The sequence below is a fragment of the Lissotriton helveticus genome, chromosome 3_1 (assembly GCF_964261635.1).
Source record: "Lissotriton helveticus chromosome 3_1, aLisHel1.1, whole genome shotgun sequence".
Lineage (NCBI taxonomy): Eukaryota > Metazoa > Chordata > Amphibia > Caudata > Salamandridae > Lissotriton > Lissotriton helveticus.
This window is the reverse complement of record NC_136061.1, coordinates 2,094,059,627-2,094,080,405: the sequence shown is the minus strand read 5'-3', so window position 1 is coordinate 2,094,080,405 and position 20,779 is coordinate 2,094,059,627. Positions and strand designations below refer to the sequence as shown.

At 44.4% G+C, this 20,779-nt stretch overlaps 1 protein-coding gene across 1 annotated transcript in view; it reads right to left on the bottom strand.

The window, feature by feature from the left end:
- The window catches only part of VPS33B (VPS33B late endosome and lysosome associated), an 806,019-nt gene that overhangs the window by 410,378 nt on the left and 374,862 nt on the right, over positions 1 to 20,779 (bottom strand). Inside the window, exon 15 of the mRNA XM_078683255.1 lies at positions 11,082 to 11,156. Coding sequence (XP_078539381.1) covers positions 11,082 to 11,156 — 75 coding nt within the window. The remainder of the gene's footprint in view (positions 1 to 11,081; positions 11,157 to 20,779) is intronic.

Sequence of the window (20,779 nt, the reverse complement as noted above, 5' to 3'; positions counted from 1 at the left end):
GAGGGTCAGTGAGGAGTTTGCGGTTGCATAGAATATCTACCAAAAAGAATGATAAGGAAGGTAAGTCACTTGTCCTTCTAATAGATACTTCTAACCGCAGATTCCTCATCTTTTAAATAGACACAAAAGCATTTCCTCCTCAGGTGGTGGGTCTGTGAACTGGCTCAAACCAAAAAGTCCTGTAGGACAGAACGGACGAAATACCCTTCTTTCTGGACTAGACTGATGAGGCAGTTGTGCTTTGTGAACATGGGGAGGGGCACCCATGTAGCAGCCTAGCAAATAGCCCAAAAAAGCACCCCACTTGCAACTGCAATGGTAAGAGCTTTGGCACTGGTGGAATGTGCACACAACCCCTCCGGGGCTGCATCTTTGCCAGGCATAGTACATTTTGATGCAGAGCATGATCCAGTGTAAGATGTGCACAGCTCTACCCTTCTGAGCTCAAACTAATCCAGAAAACAGCTGATAGTCCCCACAATGTTCTTTCAAACGATTAATGTATAACTTGAGTTTTTGTTCCTTCTTAGAGGGATGAGGCGGACCAAAGAAAGCTACGAGGGTGATGCACTGTCCAATATGAAATAGAGTAAGGAAGAAAGGAGCCCCACGTCGTCAGTACTAGCTTGTCCAGAAAGAATGCCTTCTACGGTGGGTTTACAGAGAGGGCTTGCAGCTCACTTCCGAGCCATACCAATGCTATGGCGATAAGAAAAACTGTCTTGAGAGTGAGAAACCGTTCAAGATAGCTATGCAATGGTACAATTAGAGTACATATTAGGAATGTAAGAACTAAGTTCAGGTCCCAATGAGGGATGATGAAAGCTGTAGGAGGAAACCTATGTTTCAAATCTTTACAAAAACATGCATCACAATAGGTGATTTAAATAGAGAAGATCCAGCAACCACATAAAAAGAACAAGCTGACAACCTTTAACTGTGGGTTAAGGACAACACAAAAAGCAACACTTAGGATAGTTTGGCTTGAAAAGGGTGTTGTAATCTACTTACTATTATAATGCATCCTACCCACTGTTGTTCTCTGCCTTGCTGCTCAGCCAATGGGTCATTAGAATGCTGAGAGTACCCTGTGAGCATTGTGCCTTGAGTGTGAGGCGAGGTAGAGTGAAATACCCACTGTTTAAGGGTTGGAAGATTCCCTGTGAGAGTTGTACCTTGAGTGTGAGGCGTGGTGGGGTGAGATACCCACTGTTTATGGGTCAAAAGATCCCCTGTGAGAGTTGAGCCTTAAATGTAAGGTGAGGTGGGGTGAGATACTTACTGTTTAAGCGTTGGAAGATACCCTATGAGAGTTGTGCCTTGAGTGTGAGGTGAGATAGAGTGAGATACCCACTATTTAAGAGATCCCTATGAGCAGTTGCCCTGAATGTGTGGCGAGGTGGGTTATGGGAATACCCACTATGTAAGGGTTGAAACTTTTGTATTAGTATCCTTCCTAGTTGTTGAAGGGCGTGTGATTTTGATGAATTTATTGGAAGTGTTGTTTGTGTGTTTTATCATCTTGCGTCAATAGGACTTTCTATTGTCTTTATAAGGGGGGAGATGGGTTGCAATCTACTTGCTAATAATGCATCTTCTCCATTGTTGTTCTCTGCCTTGCCACTCAGCCAGTGGTGAGGTTATTAGAATGCTGAGAGTATTTGTGCTTGAAGAAAAAGTAACTTGAAGAATAAACAGATAATCTTTTACTACATGACCTGTCTACGTGGCATACTTTAACAGTGGGTCAATCTGCCAAGTACCGCACCAACCCACAAACTAGTCCCAATAACAGGTTTAGTAGAGGGGCGTCTGCCTGCCAAGATGCTATCGACAACTTGGGAGGGATGTCGAAAGCATGCTAGTATCACTGCTCAAACTCCAAACATGGAGGTGAAGATTGCATAGGCCCGGGTGCAGGACCTTGCCCTGCTGCGGCGACAGAGGATCCTCTCGAAGCAGCAGCCGTATCGTAGGACAGATTCTAATAATCAGGAGAATCAAGTAACAAACTCTCCATGCCTAATCGTGTGCCACTAGGATGACTTGGTCCCAATCATTCCTGATCTTCCTCAGAACTTGAGCAGGAGAGGCAGTGGTGGGAAAGGAATACAGGAGCTCGACCTCCACTTTATGCAGAAAGCGCCTCTGAGAGTTAGCTGGTTTGGGAACTCCAAAACGCAAAAGAGCTGATAGTGCGAAAAGATAGAGCTTGTGGGCCTGCAGGATGAGGATCTGGAATTAGGCAACCTGCATTAATGCTACCATCCAGTCTCCTAGGCAAGGGCAGCATTTTGAATTTGTCGTTCCACAGAAATGCATTGAGAGGGCAAAGGTCTAGAATTGGATGAAGTAGCAGCCAGTGCCTACTTCTGATGCAGGTTACATCTCTACGGCCCTTTTGGCCAATAGTACTGGCACTTCCTGCTGTAATAGGGACAAGTGAAACTCATCAGTAGCTCCAAGGATGATGGAAAGTGTGACAGGGTGGTAGGAATTGAAAGCACATAAACCTCTGGATGATTTGCAGGCCCACTTGTTGACATGATTGCCTGCCACCTTGGGAGAAAATGTAAGATCCTGCGTCCAACAGGGTGACTGTGTGTCTCAAAGAACACACTAAAGAGGTTTTGTGGCTGAGGAGGGGTGTAGGACTGGGTTTTATGCTGCCCCAGCTGCCCACGCTCTCTGTAGGCACTGATGCCTTAGCCATGAAACAGCTGTTGAGCTGGTTGAACGGCTGGTGGTATTGAAAGCCGCTACTGAAGCCATGGAAGGGGCGAACCCACTGATGAAATTGCCACACAGGGGCAGACATGCTCAAAGAGTAGGCTGTGGCCCCACTATCTTTAAAACACTCAAGGGCCGAGTCTGCCTTTACACCAAAAAGTTGAGAGCCATCGAACAGCATGTTCAGGAGGCACTATTGGATGTCCCCAGAGAGGCCAATGGCTTGCAGCCAAGTATTTTGCTGAGCACCTCACTGGTACCTATCACCTGCAATAGGAAATCCGTAGTGCCAAACCCCCAATGAAATGTAAATGTACCCACATCGTGACCAGACAAATTGAGGGTGGAGCGCAAGTCCTCAGGTACAGCAGGTAAGACTCTGGCAACTGAATCCACTTAGAAGCCCTGTGAGAAATTCTCACTGCGTTCACCCTCAACTCCACAGTTCTAATTTGTGGCCTGTTTTAAATACACAGCCACACCCAGAAATTACCCAGCTACACAGGATCAACTCTTCTCATACTACACATTATACATGAGAAATATATTGCATATAAATAACTTCAGAAATCATCCTGTAAAAAGCTAATTCTCTAAGAGAATGCAAGAGGCAGTAAAACAGGAACAACATTGCTGTTCCCAAGCCGAGAGGGCAGTGTCTATGTTTGCTGGTTGCAGCTGTCGTTGGTGGGGGGAGCACATATTGGGAGCCAGGACATTTTCAAACAGGGCAATAGCCCCACCAGGCTTCTCTCTCCCAACAATACCTCTAGTTGCACATATGAAAGAACTGCTCTAAAGCTCAAGTAATATCAGGATAATGCCACTTTTCAGTTTAAAGCAATAATGAGATTAAATCTCTCATAACCTTCATTGCACATTGTGCTTAGTGGCATAGATGACATCAATATTTTCTGGGATCCTAACTTGGAAGGAAAATGCTACTTACCAGTATGCATCGGTTCTTGGCATGTAGGGCGGATGACATTCATATCTTTGCATAGATCGCCGCCTAGTGTTGGGTCCGGATGATTGCACTTTGTTGTCTTGGAAGAGTCTTCGAAGTATCACGAGATAGGTGACTCCTCCCCTGGACTATAGTGCACATGGGCATCCACTCCATCCTTCGATTGTTTTTCGCCATTGTGGCAAAGATGGAGTATAGTAGAGTAAAGATGGCCATGCAAAGAAAACCCTGCAGCTGCGACAGGCCCCGGGGAGGAGGGTGGGCGATATGAATGTCAGCCCTACATGCTAAGAACAGATACATACTGGTAAGTAGCATTTTACGTTCGAGGCATGTGGGCTGCTGAATTCATATCTTTGCATAGACTGTATAGCAGTACCTCCTCTAGCGGTGGACGCCTGTCCCAGCTGCAGCAGTTTGAAAAAGAGTTTTGAGGACAGCTTGGCCTACAGCAGCTTGCTGCTTTGCTTGCACATCTACACAATAGTGTTGGTGAAAGTGTGTATTGTAGACCATGTGGCTGCCTTACAGATGTCTTCTAGTGGAATGTTTCCCAGGAAAGCCATGGATGCCCCCATTTTGCGCGTGGAGTGTGCTCTTCGGGGTACTGTTAGAGTGCGTTTAGCTTTTTGGTAGCATATTTGGATGCATTTAACTATCCATCTAGCTATTCCTGATTTAGAGATGGGGTTACCTTTATGTTGTGGTGAGAAAGCAACAAACAGTTGCTTTGTCTTTCTGAATGGTTTAGTTCTGTCAATATAATATAACAGAGCTCTTCTTACATCTAGTGTGTGTAAGGCTCTTTCAGCTACTGACTGCGGGTTTTGGAAGAAAATGGGCAGTTTAATGGACTGATTGATATGGAAAGTGGAAATGACCTTTGGCATGAATTTAGGGTTAGTACGTAGTACCACCTTATTTGCATGTATTTGCATGTAAGGTTCCTGAATAGTTAAAGCCTGTAACTCACTTAATCGTCTGAGTGAAGTGATGGCAATTAAAAAAGCGACCTTCCATGTCAAAAATTGCAGTTCACATGAGTGGAGTGGTTCAAAAGGAGGTCCCATAAGTCTGGTAAGTACTATATTTAAGTTCCAGACCGGTGAAGGTGGATGTTTGGGAGGGATTATCCTTTTAAGCCCTTCCATGAAAGCCTTCATTGCTGGAACTCTGAACAGAGACAGGTGTTGTCTGTTTTGGAGGTAAGCTGCTATAGCTGCAAGATGAAGTCTTATTGAGGAGTATGCTAGATTGCGTCTTTGAAGATGCAACAGGTAACAGATAATGTTTTGTATTGAAGCGTCTAATGGATTGATTTGGTTATTGTTGCAATAAATTACAAATCTTTTCCATTTGGCTGCATAGCATGCTCTAGTGGTTGGGCGTCTTGCCTCTTTGATAATGTTCATACAATCGGGAGGCAAATTGAGATATCCAAATTCTAAGACTTCAGGAGCCAAATCGCTAGGTTCAGTTGATTGGGATCTGGGTGCCTGATTTCTCCAGGGTTCTGAGTTAGGAGATGTGGCGATAGACGCAGTCTTTGGTGTGGAACCACAGAGAGTTCTAGGAATGTTGTGTACCATAGTTGTCTGGCCCATGTTGGAGCAACCAGGATCAGTGTCAGAGACTGCTGACGTAGTTTGCGTGCCACTAGCGGAATCAGCGGGGCTGGTGGAAAAGCGTACGCAAATCTGCCTGACCAGTTCATCCATATCACATTGCCCTGTGACAACGGATGTGGGAACCTGGCGGCAAAGTACTGGCATTTGGAGTTTTCATTTGTGGCAAACAGATCTATTTCTGCATGCCCCCATTCTTGGAAGAATGGTTGGAGAGCTTGAGGATGAATCTCCCATTCGTGTATCTGTTGGCTGTGTCTGCTTAACAGATCCGCTATTTGATTGTCTTTCCCTGGCAGGTGTTGTGCTAGGAGAAAGATGTTCTTTGGAATTGCCCACCTCCATATGCTCTGCTCTAAGTGAGAAAGCTGTAGAGAGTGAGTCCCTCCCTGTTTCTGGATGTAATACATGGCTGTCATGTTGTCCGTCCGGATCAACACCGCCTTGTTGTATATGTGGTTTTGGAACGCTTTCAGTGCCAGAAAAACTGCTAGCAACTCTAAGTGGTTGATATGCAGTGTCCTTTGCTTGGCTGTCCAGAGTCCCTGGACTGTGTATTGATGTAGGTGGGCTCCCCATCCTGTCAATGATGCGTCCGCTGTCAATACTACTTGTGGAACTGGCTCTTGGAACAAACGCCCCTTGGAAAGGTTATGTGGATTCCACCACTGCAGAGAGTTGTATGTGCGACTGTCTACCAACACTAGGTCTTTTAGTTGTCCTTGAGCCTGGTTCCACTGCCTTGCTAGGCATTCTTGTAATGGACGCAATTGAAGTCTGGCATGGGGGACAATGAATATGCAGGAGGCCATCATGCCTATGAGTTGCATGAGCATTCGAGCTGGTAGGGAGTGTTGTGGCTGAAACCTTTGTATTAGAGTCTGCATGTTGGCTATCCTGACTGGATTGGTATATGCCTTTGCTACTGATGTATCTATTGTAGCTCCCAGATATTGTTGTATGTGGGAGGGTTGCAGATGAGATTTTGGGTAATGTATTGGGAAACCCACACTGTGCAGCAGCTGGAGGGTTTGAGACGTATGACTTGCACATTGGGTGTCTGACTTGGCTTTTATGAGCCAATCGCGAGATAGGGAAACACGTGGATGTGTTGCCGCCTGAGGTGTGCTGCCACTACAGCTAGGCACTTGGTGAACACCCTTGGAGCTGTAGTTACTCCAAAGGGGAGAACTTTGAATTGATAGTGTTGCCCTTGTAATGTGAACCTGAGATATTTCCTGTGAGCTGGGTGTATAGGAATGTGGAAGTATGCGTCTTTGAGGTCTAATGTGGCAAGGAAGTCGCCCTGCTGAAGCAGTGGGAGAACTTGTTGTAAGTTTATCATATGGAAGTGTTCTGATAGTATGTATTGGTTCAGAGGTCTGAGGTCCAAAATGGGTCTGAGTGACCCATCCTTTTTTGGAATTAGGAAGTATAGAGAATATACTCCTGTTCCTTGGTGTTGAAATGGGACTGGCTCTATGGCGCCCTTTTGTAGCATTGATTGAACCTCTTGCTGTAACAGTGTTATGTGTTCTTTGGACATAGGACGGTGTTTGGGTGGTATGTTGGGTGGAGTAGAAGTGAGTTCCAGGCAATAACCATACTGGATAATTTGTCTCACCCACCTGTCTGTGGTAATTGCGTTCCAGACAGGTAGGAACTGATTGATTCTGCCTCAGACAGGTGTTGTGTGTTGTGGAGGGAGTGTGGTGAAGTCACTGTTTGGTGGCAGTGGAGGCTCTGGGGTTATTGCCTCCACATCCTCTGCCCTTATTATTGTTTCCTCTGTAACCTCCTCTATTGGAGCCTTTGTTAAAAGTGCTCTGGGTATTTGACTTGAAGGTGGAGGAGCTTTGCGATGTGCTGCCCCTTCCTGCACCTCTATATGAGGAGCGACGAAAGGAGCCCCGGTGTTGTTGGAACTGAAGCGCCCCCATTGACTTGGCAGTTTCAGTGTCCTTTTTCATTTTATCTAAAATTGTGTCAACTGCAGGGCCAAACAGAAAGTCTTGGTTTACTGGCTGATTGAGGATGGTGGATGGAACATCGTTCTTAAATCCAGATATGCATAACCATGCGAGTCTGCGCAGTAGAACGCTGGTGTTGATAGTCCTGGCCGAAGTATTGGCTGCGTCTAGCGCGCATTTGATGGAGGCGTTTGTTATAAATTTGCCTTCCTGAATGAGGTCGTTGGCCTGCGCCTTAAAGGGTTCTGGTAGGTGTTGCATTAGAGTCTCAAGCTGGTCGTAGTGTGCTCTATCATATCTCGCTAATAGAGCTTGCGTATTAGCGATTCTCCAAGAATTAGCAGCTTGTGAAGCTACTCTTTTCCCTGATGCTTCTAAAATTTTAGATTCTTTATCAGGAGGGGGAGCATCTCCTGTTGTCTGTGAATTGGCTCGTTTACGAGCATTTGCAACGACGAAAGAATCTAAAGGCAATTGTTGTTTTATATATGTAGGGTCTGCTAGTGCTGCCTTATATTTTTTCTCAATCCTCGGATTGAGCACTCGTGCCCTAGCAGGATCTTTAAAGATATCTGGCACGTGCTTGAGGACCCCTTTAAGCATTGGAAGAGTTCTGACATTTTTCTCAGAAGTGGGGAAGGTGTCAAACAAAAAATCTTCCTCTGTAGGGTCAATGTGCATATCTACCTTGTGATATTTAGCTGCTCTGTCTATAAGCTGATTAAACATGATTGTGTCGTCTGTAGGTGACGGTTTTGTTGGGTATGGGGAAGTATCTGGGATGGGCTGTTGCTCGTCAGGATCATTTTGGTCACCCCATGTGTTATCTTGTGGATCAGGATCCCCAGTGTCATCATAATTGTATTGAAGATCTTCCCCCATGTCCTCTCCCTCATTATAATCAGAGTGTGTGGGAGAGTAAGGAACGAAAGGCATATCAGGCAGAAAAGGAGGAAGAGTGAAAGGCCTTGAGGGAGATGTGCCAAAGTCTTTTTTCTTTGGAGGAACTGGAGAAGGAGTGTCTTGTGGTAAAGGCCTCTTCTTTCGGTGGTAAACGTATCCTGTATCAGGATCGATATATAATTTAGCTTGCTCCTCAGTCACTGGATCTGGGTGGAATAGTTCTTCCTCAACAGTCCGTCGCTTTGGCGTCGAGGGTTATGTTTATGAACCTTTTTTGGAGTTTGTGGCTCGGTGCTTTTTGGTGTCGGAGCTCCTTTGGGCTCGACAGCTGTTTTAGGTTCGATAACCTTTCTTGGATCGACGCGTTCTTTGCCTTTAGAGACTTTCTTTGGTTCGCCGGCCTTTTTAGGCTCGGCGACTGGTTTTGGATCGACCGGGGCTTTTGGTTCGGTACGTTTTTTGTCCAAAGCCTGGTGTTTCTTTGGGTCGATTGTCTTTTTTGTGTGTTCGGCAGCCTTTTCTGATTCGTCTGTATTAGTTGGATCGACGACCTTTTTCGGTTGGACGATTTTCTTCGGTTCCGATGTCTTCGGTTCCGATGGCTTTTTGGGCTCGACGATTGTATTTGGTGCCAAGCCTTTTGGTGCCGAGTGTTTTTGCGGCGTGACGCTCTTCGGTGCCGAGGGTTTTGGTGCCGATGGTTTTTCGGCGTCGACAGCTTTCTTAGGCTGTACACCCTTTGGATCGACGACCTTACTTTTTGGGTCGATGATCTTCGGTCGGACCAAATCTTTTGGTTGTGCGCCCTTCGGGTCTACCAGCTTTTTCGGTTCGATGACCTTTGGCTGGAGAACTCTTTTTGGCTCGATGACTCTCTTCGGGCCTGGGCTACCTGAAGGCGTTTGTTTGTGCTTCGGAGCCGACCCGAGGGGTGGGGTCTCCGAAGGAATGTGTCGATCTTGGCTAAGGCCTTTCGGCGATGCTTCGACCGGAGCCTTCTTTGTTGGGCTGAGTGGAGTGGGGGGCTGGGTACTCACAGTTTTTTGCCCCGATGTGATCTGGTCATCGGAGTTCGATTGGTCCTCAACGGTGACGATCTCAAGATCGGAGACGGGGGCTTCGGGAAGCTCTTGGTCGTCCTCGAAGATATTCTCCGGTTCTGGTGCAGACTTCTGCATCTCTCGCCTGGCAGCCCGTTGATTCTGGATAGTTTTCTTGGATCGAAATTGGGCCCCCGCCGGGCAATCCTCTTTTTTTTGTGTCAAATCTGTTTATTGGCATTTTTCGGAGAAAGACAATACATTGCATGAGACAGGGCAACAAGAAGCAAACAGTAGGCAGGTATGCCAGGCATCAGTCAATAAGTCCCGTACACTTCCCATGCAGGCATGCAAGTCCCTGTTTGGAATGGGAGAGGATTATCCCGCATACTGTTGCCTGATCAGGGGGTTGCCGGGCATCTGCCACGAGGTAAGTCCGTGACCGCCCACCCGCCAAGCAAATGTGTGTTACCAAAATGTTCAGGGTGGATCTTCCCTGTACCTGTGTTGCGCACAACAGTGACATTTATACAAGAACTACAAATCAACAATAATGGAAAATAAACATGTAATGAACAGTAGCGGCATAAGCACTGATAATGATAGTATACAGTTACATTCCTATCTCTCCCCGCCCCCACCCCCACCGGGCAATCCTCTTCTTTGTGTTCAGGTGACAAACACTTGTTGCATTCTGTGTGTTTGTCAGTATGTGGGAACTTTGAGTGGCATTGTGGGCACCTTTTAAATGGACTCCTTTCCATCGACGGAAGTCGCACGTTGCGTCGATAAGGCCCAACGGCCCGCGTCGACGACCGGATCAAAATGAAAAGCTGGATGGAGTTGAGGGGTACCGAGCGAAAACAATACCGTCGAATTCGAAGGCCTTTTGGCCTTAGAGAGTAGTTAGTTTCGATTCCGAGCTGGAGTGTAGGAAAGTAACATCCGAACCCAATGGCGGAAAAAAACAATGTAAGGATGGACTGGATGCCCATGCGCACTGTAGTCCAGGGGAGGAGTCACTTATCTCGTGATACTTCCAAGACAACAAAGTGCAATCATCCGGACCCAACACTAGGCGGCGATCTATGCAAAGATATGAATTCAGCAGCCCACATGCCTCGAACTCCTACTTTTACATTTACTTGTAAAAGTACAACTCAGCATTGTCCAATTATGGGAAAGCCCAGATGCGCAATTATTAAAGATGAAAAGAAAATCAGAGGGTGGGCTATAAATCAATGCAGTTAATATTTAAACTTTTGTGGGCTGTGCTTACATATGTCTCACAGAGATCATGATTCATTTTTATAAGTTTGAGATAAACTTTAAATGGGCCATGAGACTACAAGATGCAAATTATCTTGAGAGAAAGAAAAATAGGTTAACATTCAGGCACTAGCCCAGAGCAGATAGGCAGGGGCAAAGCCATGGGGATAATAAAGTTGGGCAGTAGACTGTGAAATCCAATCCAAAGCTCCGCTCAGAGAGATCACTCATATTCTGCTCTTCGGTGATTCTGTGGCCATGCCCTGTCAAGAAATGTCAGCATGCACGTAGTCAGTTTACTGAGCCGTAAATATTGAAAACCGGTTAGTCCAGAAACATAGGGAGGTGTGCATAATGGACTGGAAGTACAATGACAAAACTATGTAAAATGAACCACACATGTTCACCCTCTTCATCTTTCACTTTCTCCATATGAGCTCCATACAAAGCACAGTTTTAGTCACATAAAAGGAAATTAAATGAGAGTTCCTGCATTGGGTGATAAATTGGAAGAAAGAAAATAAAATAGACATATCGCCTTCCCTTGATCTTCCAGCTGGTAGTTATTTATACTCACAATGTTCAGTTCTAAGAAGCTCTTGGAAATCTTGCTTTGTTTTCTTTTTCATGATAGATTCACAGGCTCCAATATCTACAAATACAAAAATGTGTTCTTATACATCTGGCAAGCAAAGGTGCAACGTAGATATTGGGTTTTGCCATTTTCTAAACATCATACGAAAGCAGTAAGTTCAGTACTAAAGAATGGATGGAATCAGTACTGTTAATGTGCTAATTGTAGCCAGATGTAACCCCAAATCAAATAAACGAGGTTATAAAACAAGAGCAAACATCTTGATGCACGTAGGAAAGTGCTGGTGATGGGTGATGACAATGTAGAAAAGGGCTGTAGAAAAGAATAGCAGAGTATTGATCATAGATAGCTTCCTCATCAATCTAATACACAAATATTCTCCAGTCTAAGCAAATTCTAATTCATAAACAAGAGTTCTCTGATAAATCAGAAGTTGCGTGCAAAAAAATGTATCAGTTTGTTTTTTCTGGTCTCTGTAGTATGGGTCCCAGGTACATGTAAAAGTAATGTAATTTTGTTTGATTGCATGATGACACCTTAAATAAAATGTTAACATCTGCCATGCTACTTGCAAAGACACTATAAAAAAAGCAAATCATCCCAGCAATATAAAAACGTATTCTTGTCAGCATTATTTGTCATGCAGATATATTTCCAGATGGCAGACACTGTGATACTCACAAATCCGCTGCATTGGAAAGCAACTGCAAAGTGGGACTAGTTACTTACCTTTGATAATGCTCTTTCTGGGGAATACTCTATCTAACCGCAGATACCTTACCTTAGAATGCCTCTCTGGCACCAAACTGGACCCATTTTGTAGCAGAGATCCCATGCGGCGGAAGGTGGGAGTCATGAGGCACTGAGATGACTACATACTGATGTCAGTTGCTTGTCTGTTCCCTTTCTGTGCCGTCAGAAGAAGAACATTAACAATTGTTTGTAACAGTGTTTTGAGTACTAACTTGTGACCTTTTCAGATGTTACTAAGAGGCCACCCCACTGAATAGGGAGATTGGCGGCAATAAGAAATCACCTTAGACTAGATGCCAAAGCAGTACCTTTCAAAGTGGTTGGCGTGTGGAGTGGGGTTCAGACCATAATCTCTTGCAGAAGCAAGCGAGCGAAGTGTCCTTTCCATCAGGCCTGGCTGTCAAGGATGTAGTGCTTTGTGAACCTATGCACTGATAGCCATGTCGCAGCCTAGCAGACATCAAGGCCAGAAACTCCCCGTGCCAACACAGTGGTAGTGGCCTTAGCCCTGGTGCAATGGCCTGTTAGACCTTTCAGGGGCTACTTCTTTGCAAGTGCATAGCATGTCTCATAATGCAGAGAACTGTTCAACTAGACATGGTTCTCTTCTGAACAACCCCCTGTTTCTTTGCTCTTGAAAAACATACAAAAAGCTGGTTGTATACTTGATGGTCTCTGATGCGATTAATGTAAATGTTCAAAGCTATTTTCGGGTCCAACTGATGAATTCTCTCCTCTTTCAGTAGGTGAGTGGGAGCAAAGCTTGCTTGTAGAGTTAATTGCCCAACATGGAAAAGAGTGACTAATTTTGCTAAGGTCACCAGGTTCCTCAGCACTAATATGTCCTGAAAAAGTGGTATGGGCCAGTTGCACTGAAAGTGCCTGTAGTTTATTCATGTTACAATCTGATGTAATTGCAATTACAACGATAGTTTCTGAGTGCAGGCTTGCAAAGAGTAGCAATACATTAGCTTGCATGGCGCACACATAATGAATTTCAAGCCCAACTTAAGGTCCGCTGTGGCATCAGAAACGGTTTGGGAGAAAACATGTATGTCAAACCCTTAATAAACCTCATTACAATAGGTGATTTAAACAAAGACAGTTGGTATGGCAAACATGAAAAGGTAGAGGGTCGGCAAATCACCATTTACAGTACTCACTGCAAGATTGTGGGGCTAAAGACAAAACAAACTAGAAAAAGTGTGAAGACTTTGCCTGTAATGGATCCGTGTCCTGGGCACTACACCAGTTTACAAATCTGTCCAAGCACCCAGCATGAAAAGATTTCATAGAGGGAAGATAGAGGCAAGGATGACATCCATCAATTTAGACAGTGAATCGAACGCAGTTAATTGGCTTAGCTCAAACTCCATCCATGGAGGTGTAACTTGTGTAGATTCGGGTAGAGGACCCTGCCCTGCTGCTGCCTCCCTAAGTGGTAGCCTGACCAGAAAATAGATGCTCATGCTCAGGAGGTACATATACCAAACTCTCCTGGCCAAATCCGGGGTGACGAGGATTAATTAAGCATGATTGTTCTTGATCTTCTTAAATGCAAAAAAAGAACAACTGATGGACAAAATGCTGCACAATGTCAAACATTCACTGAACTGGGGTGGCAAAGTGAGCTAAAGAACGATGATGGATTCAACCCGAATCTGTGAATGGAAGTGAGAGCCTGAAAAGTTACAGCACTCCGTCCATCATCTCTTTGTGTTTGATTTGTTCGCCCTACGTTGGCAGGGTATGCCCAGACGAGGGTTCCTTGCTCACTTTGCCACTGGATTCAAGCTAGCCTGGCTGATGAGGGGTGTTACCCTGAAACCGGTACCAGGATGCTTGTTTTCAGTCTAGGGAAGACCTGGCTTGGCAGTTCGGGCTGGACTGTTCCCATGAGGGACATGGTCAAGACTGATTGCATATGGCTGGGTCTGAACTGGGGTGACAAAGTGAGCTAAAGAATGATGATGGATCAAACCCAGATCTGTAACTGGAGGTGAGTGTCTGAAAAGTTTCAGCACTCCGTCCATCATCTCTTTGTGTTTGATTTGTTCACCCTAAGTTGGCAGGGTATGCCCAGACGTGTGTTCCTTGCTCACCTTGCCACTATATTCAAGCTAGCCTGGCTCATGAGGGGTGTTATCGCGAAACCGGTCCCAGGATGGTTGTTTCTGGTCCAGGGATGACCTGGCTTGGCAGTTCAGGCTGGACTGTCCCCGTGAGGGACAGGGTCAAGACCGATTTGCACATGGCTGGGTCTGAACAGGGGTGGCTAATCATCTCTCTGTGGTTACTTGATCTTCTTAAGACAGGCAGGAGAAGAAGTGGTGGAAAAGCGTACAGGAATCTCTTCTTCCACTGCAGTCAAAATGAGACTCCTAACAAGCGCTTGAGCACATTTTTAATGGAACAATTACTGAGAATGTGTATTGTGGATGGTGATGTAAAGATCTAGGAAAACGTAGAGTGGGAAGAAACACTTCTCACCAGGACGTGCGCTCAATATACATGAAACCTAGAGGGTTTCTTAACAGTTCAGTTGATGTAGAAGCAACACGAACACGTGTATTTTCAACTCATTTCTAATCACATTTTGTTTCCATGATTAGTATTCCATATTCATCTTGATCAATTAGTTGCTTGATCTTAAATTCCAAGTTTGTCAAAATACCCAATGCATTACGGGTCAAAGTAAAGACCCTTCGTCAGGGCTCTGTAAAAGAATAATACAGGACCAAAATCAATACTCAAAAACAAACAACACTATCTGTGCATTTGAAACACTTCAAAACAATTAATGGCGATCATGCGTAAACAAGAAACATATGTGGAAAGAAAAAGAAAACATGTGTGTGGTGTTTAAAAACACCAAAGTATTAAACTAATGACCCCACAATAGTACCGAACCACACCGGTAAACATCCGTGATCGAAAAGAATCTAAATACCGCAGAAAGTGTAAGAAATGCCAAGAAACTAGACCAGTGAAATAATGCCAGCGCAAATATCCACTTACATCCAAATCGACAAAACGCTCTTTTCGGGGTCCGCAAACACACAGAGTGAAAATCATTCGTACGGTTGAACCAATCGGCACTCGGGCTCTCGCATGTGACGAATGTCACGTGATGCGAGTATGGAGACTTCACCGTGATGTGAACCAGGAAATAAACTAAAGGAACAATAAAGTTGTGTATTGGATTGAGAAAACTAAACGTGAACGTGAAATTAATCTAAAGTAAGACAGGCTGGGTAAAACAGAAAAAGAAAAAAAGAAAAAAGCACATGAACAAAACTAGAGGAAACAATAACGGACAATGTGAGGGAAACTCGAACACTGAATGTGCCATAAAAACAGAAATAGTGAAGGTGAACATAAAAGATGACATGATCTGAATTAAGAATTGCTTATTTCCGCAACAAATCTCAAAACTCTGTAAACATGATGAAATAATTCAATCAATATGGATGGGCTCAAAGCAGTTCATTAAACCAATGCAAAATATACAAGAGCAAGTTCAGTTAAAGAAAACAGGCATATTCTATCCTATCATTCATCCCCACTGGTTGGAGAGAATTAAGTTTTTTGATCCAAAAGTACTATGCCTGTAATCTCTGTTTAACAGGATCAATGTCCCGACGTAGCGGGATAACCTCCAGAATCGTGCATCTCAACTGTGCAATCTGATGTCTGGCTTCTTTCCAATGGTTAGCCACGGTGGATTTACTATTGGCAAGCCTTATATTGCTTTTATGTTCTGTGATGCATACTTTCAATTTACGCTCAGATTGTCCAACGTATACTTTGCCACATGGGCATTTGATGGCATAGATGATGTTCTTAGTGTCACAGGTACTGGAATGATGCAATTGAATTTGATACCCTTTGGTAGGGTGTTGAAAGCTGTTACCTACCTTGCTGCAATGTACACAGTTTAAACATTTTTGCATACCCTTGAATGTGATTTTATTTTTCTTAGGAGTGTTCAGTATTTCTTTCAAATTCCTTGATCTCTGGAATGCAAAAGTAATCTTTTCATTGTACAAATCTTTCAGGTCTGGTTCCATTTGATATTGATGTGAAACTAGAACGGTACGCCAAGGAAGTGAATGAAAGAAAGGTACGCAAGTACCGCCGTGACACAATTGACTACAAGCTTGAAGAAGTTTATAAGTGGGCCGAAATTTATAATCAAAAAAAGTGGCAACCTCAACAAAAGAAATCCACGGCTACATCATCCCAAGAAAGCGTGGTATCAGATTCAGAAATTGCCTCATCCAGAGGTCCAATAAAAATCGTTCAACAACAACTTGATAAACAAACCACACAGCAACCGTCTTTTTTAGAGACCAGTCCGGCAGCAAACGCTCCTCCACAAACAGAAAGACAAGAAGGGGCAAAGGAAACAGAAGACGAGATCGCCAAAAGAACGCGGAGCCAAATGGCGAAAGTACCAAAGGGTATCAAATTCAATTGCATCATTCCAGTACCTGTGACACTAAGAACATCATCTATGCCATCAAATGCCCATGTGGCAAAGTATACGTTGGACAATCTGAGCGTAAATTGAAAGTACGCATCACAGAACATAAAAGCAATATAAGGCTTGCCAATAGTAAATCCACCGTGGCTAACCATTGGAAAGAAGCCAGACATCAGATTGCACATTTGAGATGCACGATTCTGGAGGTTATCCCGCAACGTCGGGACATTGATCCTGTTAAACAGAGATTACAGGCAGAGTACTTTTGGATTAAAAAACTTAATTCTCTCCAACCAGTGGGGATGAATGATAGGATAGAATATGCCTGTTTTCTGTAACTGAACTTGCTCTTGTATATTTTGCATTGGTTTAATGAACTGCTTTGAGCCCATCCATATTGATTGAATTGTTTCATCATGTTTACAGAGTTTTGAGATTTGTTGCGGAAATAAGCAATTCTTAATTCAGATCATGTCATCTTTTATGTTCACCTTCACTATTTCTGTTTTTATGGCACTTTCAGTGTTCAAGTTTCCCTCACATTGTCCGTTATTGTTTCCTCTATTTTTATTCATGTGCTTTTTTCTTTTTTTCTTTTTCTGTTTTACCCAGCCTGTCTTACTTTAGATTAATTTCACGTTCACGTTTAGTTTTCTCAATCCAATACACAACTTTATTGTACCTTTAGTTTATTTCCTGGTTCACATCACGGTGAAGTCGCCATACTCACATCACGTGACATTCGTCACATGCGAGAGCCCGAGTGCCGATTGGTTCAACCGTACGAATGATTTTCACTCAGTGTGTTTGCGGACCCCGAAAAGAGCGTTTTGCCGATTTGGATGTAAGTGGATATTTGCGCTGACATTATTTCACTGGTCTAGTTTCTTGGCATTTCTTACACTTTCTGCGGTATTTAGATTCTTTTCGATCACGGATGTTTACCGGTGTGGTTCGGTACTATTGTGGGGTCATTAGTTTAATACTTTGGTGTTTTTAAACACCACGCACATGTTTTCTTTTTCTTTCCACATATGTTTCTTGTTTACGCATGATCGCCATTAATTGTTTTGAAGTGTCATATTAACATTAGAGAACATTGAGTGCACAGGGATAACACAGAGTCTTCGATGTAAAGATCTAGCCAGGGCACTCTCAACTGGCAAAAGACATCCTCTTCCACCTCGAGATGTAGACATCAATTGTGATCTTCAAGACGATGTCTGTTCAGTTTATCTGCTCTGGCACTGAGTGACCCCTGTCAGTTGGTTGATTACCAGAGAGATGAAAAGCCTCCCCATATTTCCCTGCTTGTTGCAGTACCTCTTGACAGTGGTGTACTCTAAGTACCCGCACCAGCCTTCCCTCAACGGATGGCAGTAAAGCCTTCAGAGCCAAATAACTGGCTAATAGCTACAAATGGTTGATATAAAGCTAGCTTCCCCTGGAGACCAGAGGCCTCTAATCTCCATCTCCCCCAGATGAACTCCCCAACCCAGAAGCAATGCATCCATCACCAGATAGTGTTCACTGCTGATCAAGGTATATACAATGAGATTCTCCAGAATAGAGTGCTTGCTAAGAAAATCAAGATCACTGGTTGTTGGTGTATGTTTATAGGTAAAACACAATAATTGGGGTGAAGTCCTTTTGGTAAGAGCATCTGGGGGAAACTACCAGTTTCTACTCAAATGATCCTATTTGGATAATGCTGGTGTGTCTCCTACTGAATGTGGCAATTCCAAGAATTGGACAAGATGGGTTCACTCATGTAATATGTCATGCTTTATAACAGGCTACCTCGTCCCACCCTGGTAAGTTGGTACTAACAGGGAGGACTCGACCTCGGGCTGGACTATACTGAGGGAGTTCTTAGATATTAATCTTTTATCTGGATAACTTGCATAAACAGTTATTTTACTAAAAATACCTCAGGGCATACCACAAAAGTATCCTTTTAAAAAGTATTTTTTTTTAAACCCATAGGCTGCATGGACAGCTTCATTAACGGGGGGTTGTCCTTTTTCCCTTTTCTCCTAGGCTCCACCGTGATGCACACAAATCCATATGCGCCATTGTGCAGAGGCTCCTACTTGGGAGGGGTGGCCTCACTGGGGGATGCATGCCCCCTTGACATTTGCATTTGCCCACAGGCCCAGTAACTATTGCTTATGTGGCAATAATGGGAGGCACTTTATTTGAATGTTGAAGACAACGGCAAGTGTTAAACATGAAAGGAAAAGGCCTCAGAGACTCAGTCGCCAGTCTTGACTGTTGATTGGTGCAGTGTACAAGAGTTTAACCCATGCAATAAATTTAGGTCCAAACCCTATTTTTCCCATAACCTGCCATATGTACGTCCACACTACTGAATCAAAAGCTTGTTCTATGTCAAGGAATGCAAGCGCACGCTGGCCCTCTTGTACTTCAGGAGCCTGGAGAACGTTAAATAACCTACGTTGGATTTAACATTGTGTTCCTCTTAGTAATAAACCCATACTGGTCCTCACGTATGAGCAAAGGTAGCTGTGGGAACATTCGGGAGGCCAATAGGCCGCTCAACATTGTGATTTCTACATTGAGCATCGAGAGAGTTAAGACTTCACCTCATCAACTTGTTTGCCCGGCTTGGGCACTAACACCACCAGTGCCTCCCGCATAGTTTCCGGGAGGCGCTCAACGTGTATGGACTTGTTATACACTTCCAGCAATTTAATCCTAAATAGGTCTGTAGATTTATGATAATATTATGCAGGTAGAACATCTCCTCCCGGCATTTTTGCTGGCTTTTGGCATTTCAATGACTCAAGCAGGGCAGTTCCAGGTCAGCTAAGAAGGCCGTCCCATTGAGGGCTGGTGCTGCCACTGCCATTGCATATAGGTCGGTGCTGATGCTGTTATGCTAGCTTGTTTATAGCTGCCCGAGATGTCTGTAATGTACTCCCTGGGTCCCGCATCGCCAAGTTGGGGGTAATGAGACCCTGCTGCCTCACCCATCTGGCCAGCAGGGCCCCCTTCTTATCCCCCTACGCATGTGATCTGTGCTTGTGGCCCATATAGGTGTGTTTCTCCAACCTGCACCAGTCAAGTAGCATGGCACTACTCCGACAACGCCACTCCTCTAATCTGGCAGGTTGTGTTGGGAGCGACTTTTCAATCTCCAAAAATTTAGCCGCACCACGAGCTAGATCATCTATCAGTGGTTTCTGCACTCTATATGTTGTGTTCATACAGACTCCCCGAAGTACCATTTTCATTGCTTCCCAGTCGTGGGCTTGAGTTGTAGAACTTCCCCAGTTATCATGAAAGTAATGCCACAGAGACGTCTGGACCATGGTAAAAATGGTGGGTCTTCTTGTGCCTCAGCACGTACGCGCCACTGTGGGATGCAGGGTGCGGCTGTTCTCGTAACAAGGATAGCAGGAGGGGGGAGTGGTCCGAGAGGTACCTCGTAAGGTATATCACCTCGCATGACAGGTTTGCAAGACCTGGGGTCAGAAAAAAAAATCTAGTCTGCTATATGTACCCGCTGCCAGTGTATAGCAGGAGAAAGCTGTAGTGTTTGGGTGTTTTTCCCTCCATATGTCCTTTAACCTTTAGTCTCGCATTATTGTTTGTAATTGTGACATCATATGGGGTTTAGTGTGTGCTCTGGGGGGTTCGCAGTCCAACGACTGGTCTACTACACAATTACAGTCACCCACAAGGAGTATGCCTACAGCTAGGTAGGGAGTAGCTGCTTTCACTACTTCAGTAAAGAAGGAGTTGCTATCCTCATTCCGGGCATAAACTGAGAGACAGCAGAGTTAGCGACTGCCCAATACCCCAGATTGGAGCACAAATCGGCCCTCCACATCCACTACATGTCCTTCATATTGAAACGGTATCCCTGTGTCACCCAAATTAAGGCACCTCGTGCAAACCCAGAATATGATGTTGCGTACAGCTGTCCCTTCCATCACTGGCGCAATGCCGGGAGTCAATGCTCCTAGACATTCGGCTCCTCTAAGAAGGCAACTGCTGTATGATATCTCTTGAGGTAGGTGTGCACTCTGTCATTTCCTAGACTTTGCTAGTCCTCTGACATTCCACCTCAGGAATTTAAACGTCCTATCTGTCATTCTGATGTATCTGTAAAATCAGGTTTCAATTATAGCAGGACTCCATGTGACACCCTGTCACTTACTCATTTTTTCGTCCACCTGAGTAACCCCCCACCCCATTTTGTTGAAACAGTAAACAAACTTCCCAGACCCTCAACTCCGCTCACCCACTAGGCAGGACCACCAACCCATTCCTCCTCATACCAAGCGACACTGGAAACTGTTGACCCGCCCCATACCCAACTCTGTATTCAGAAATATATCAAATCAAATCAAATCAAATCAAATCAACTTTATTCGGTTTTCGTCATGAAAGCCATAAAAGTACAGATATTGAC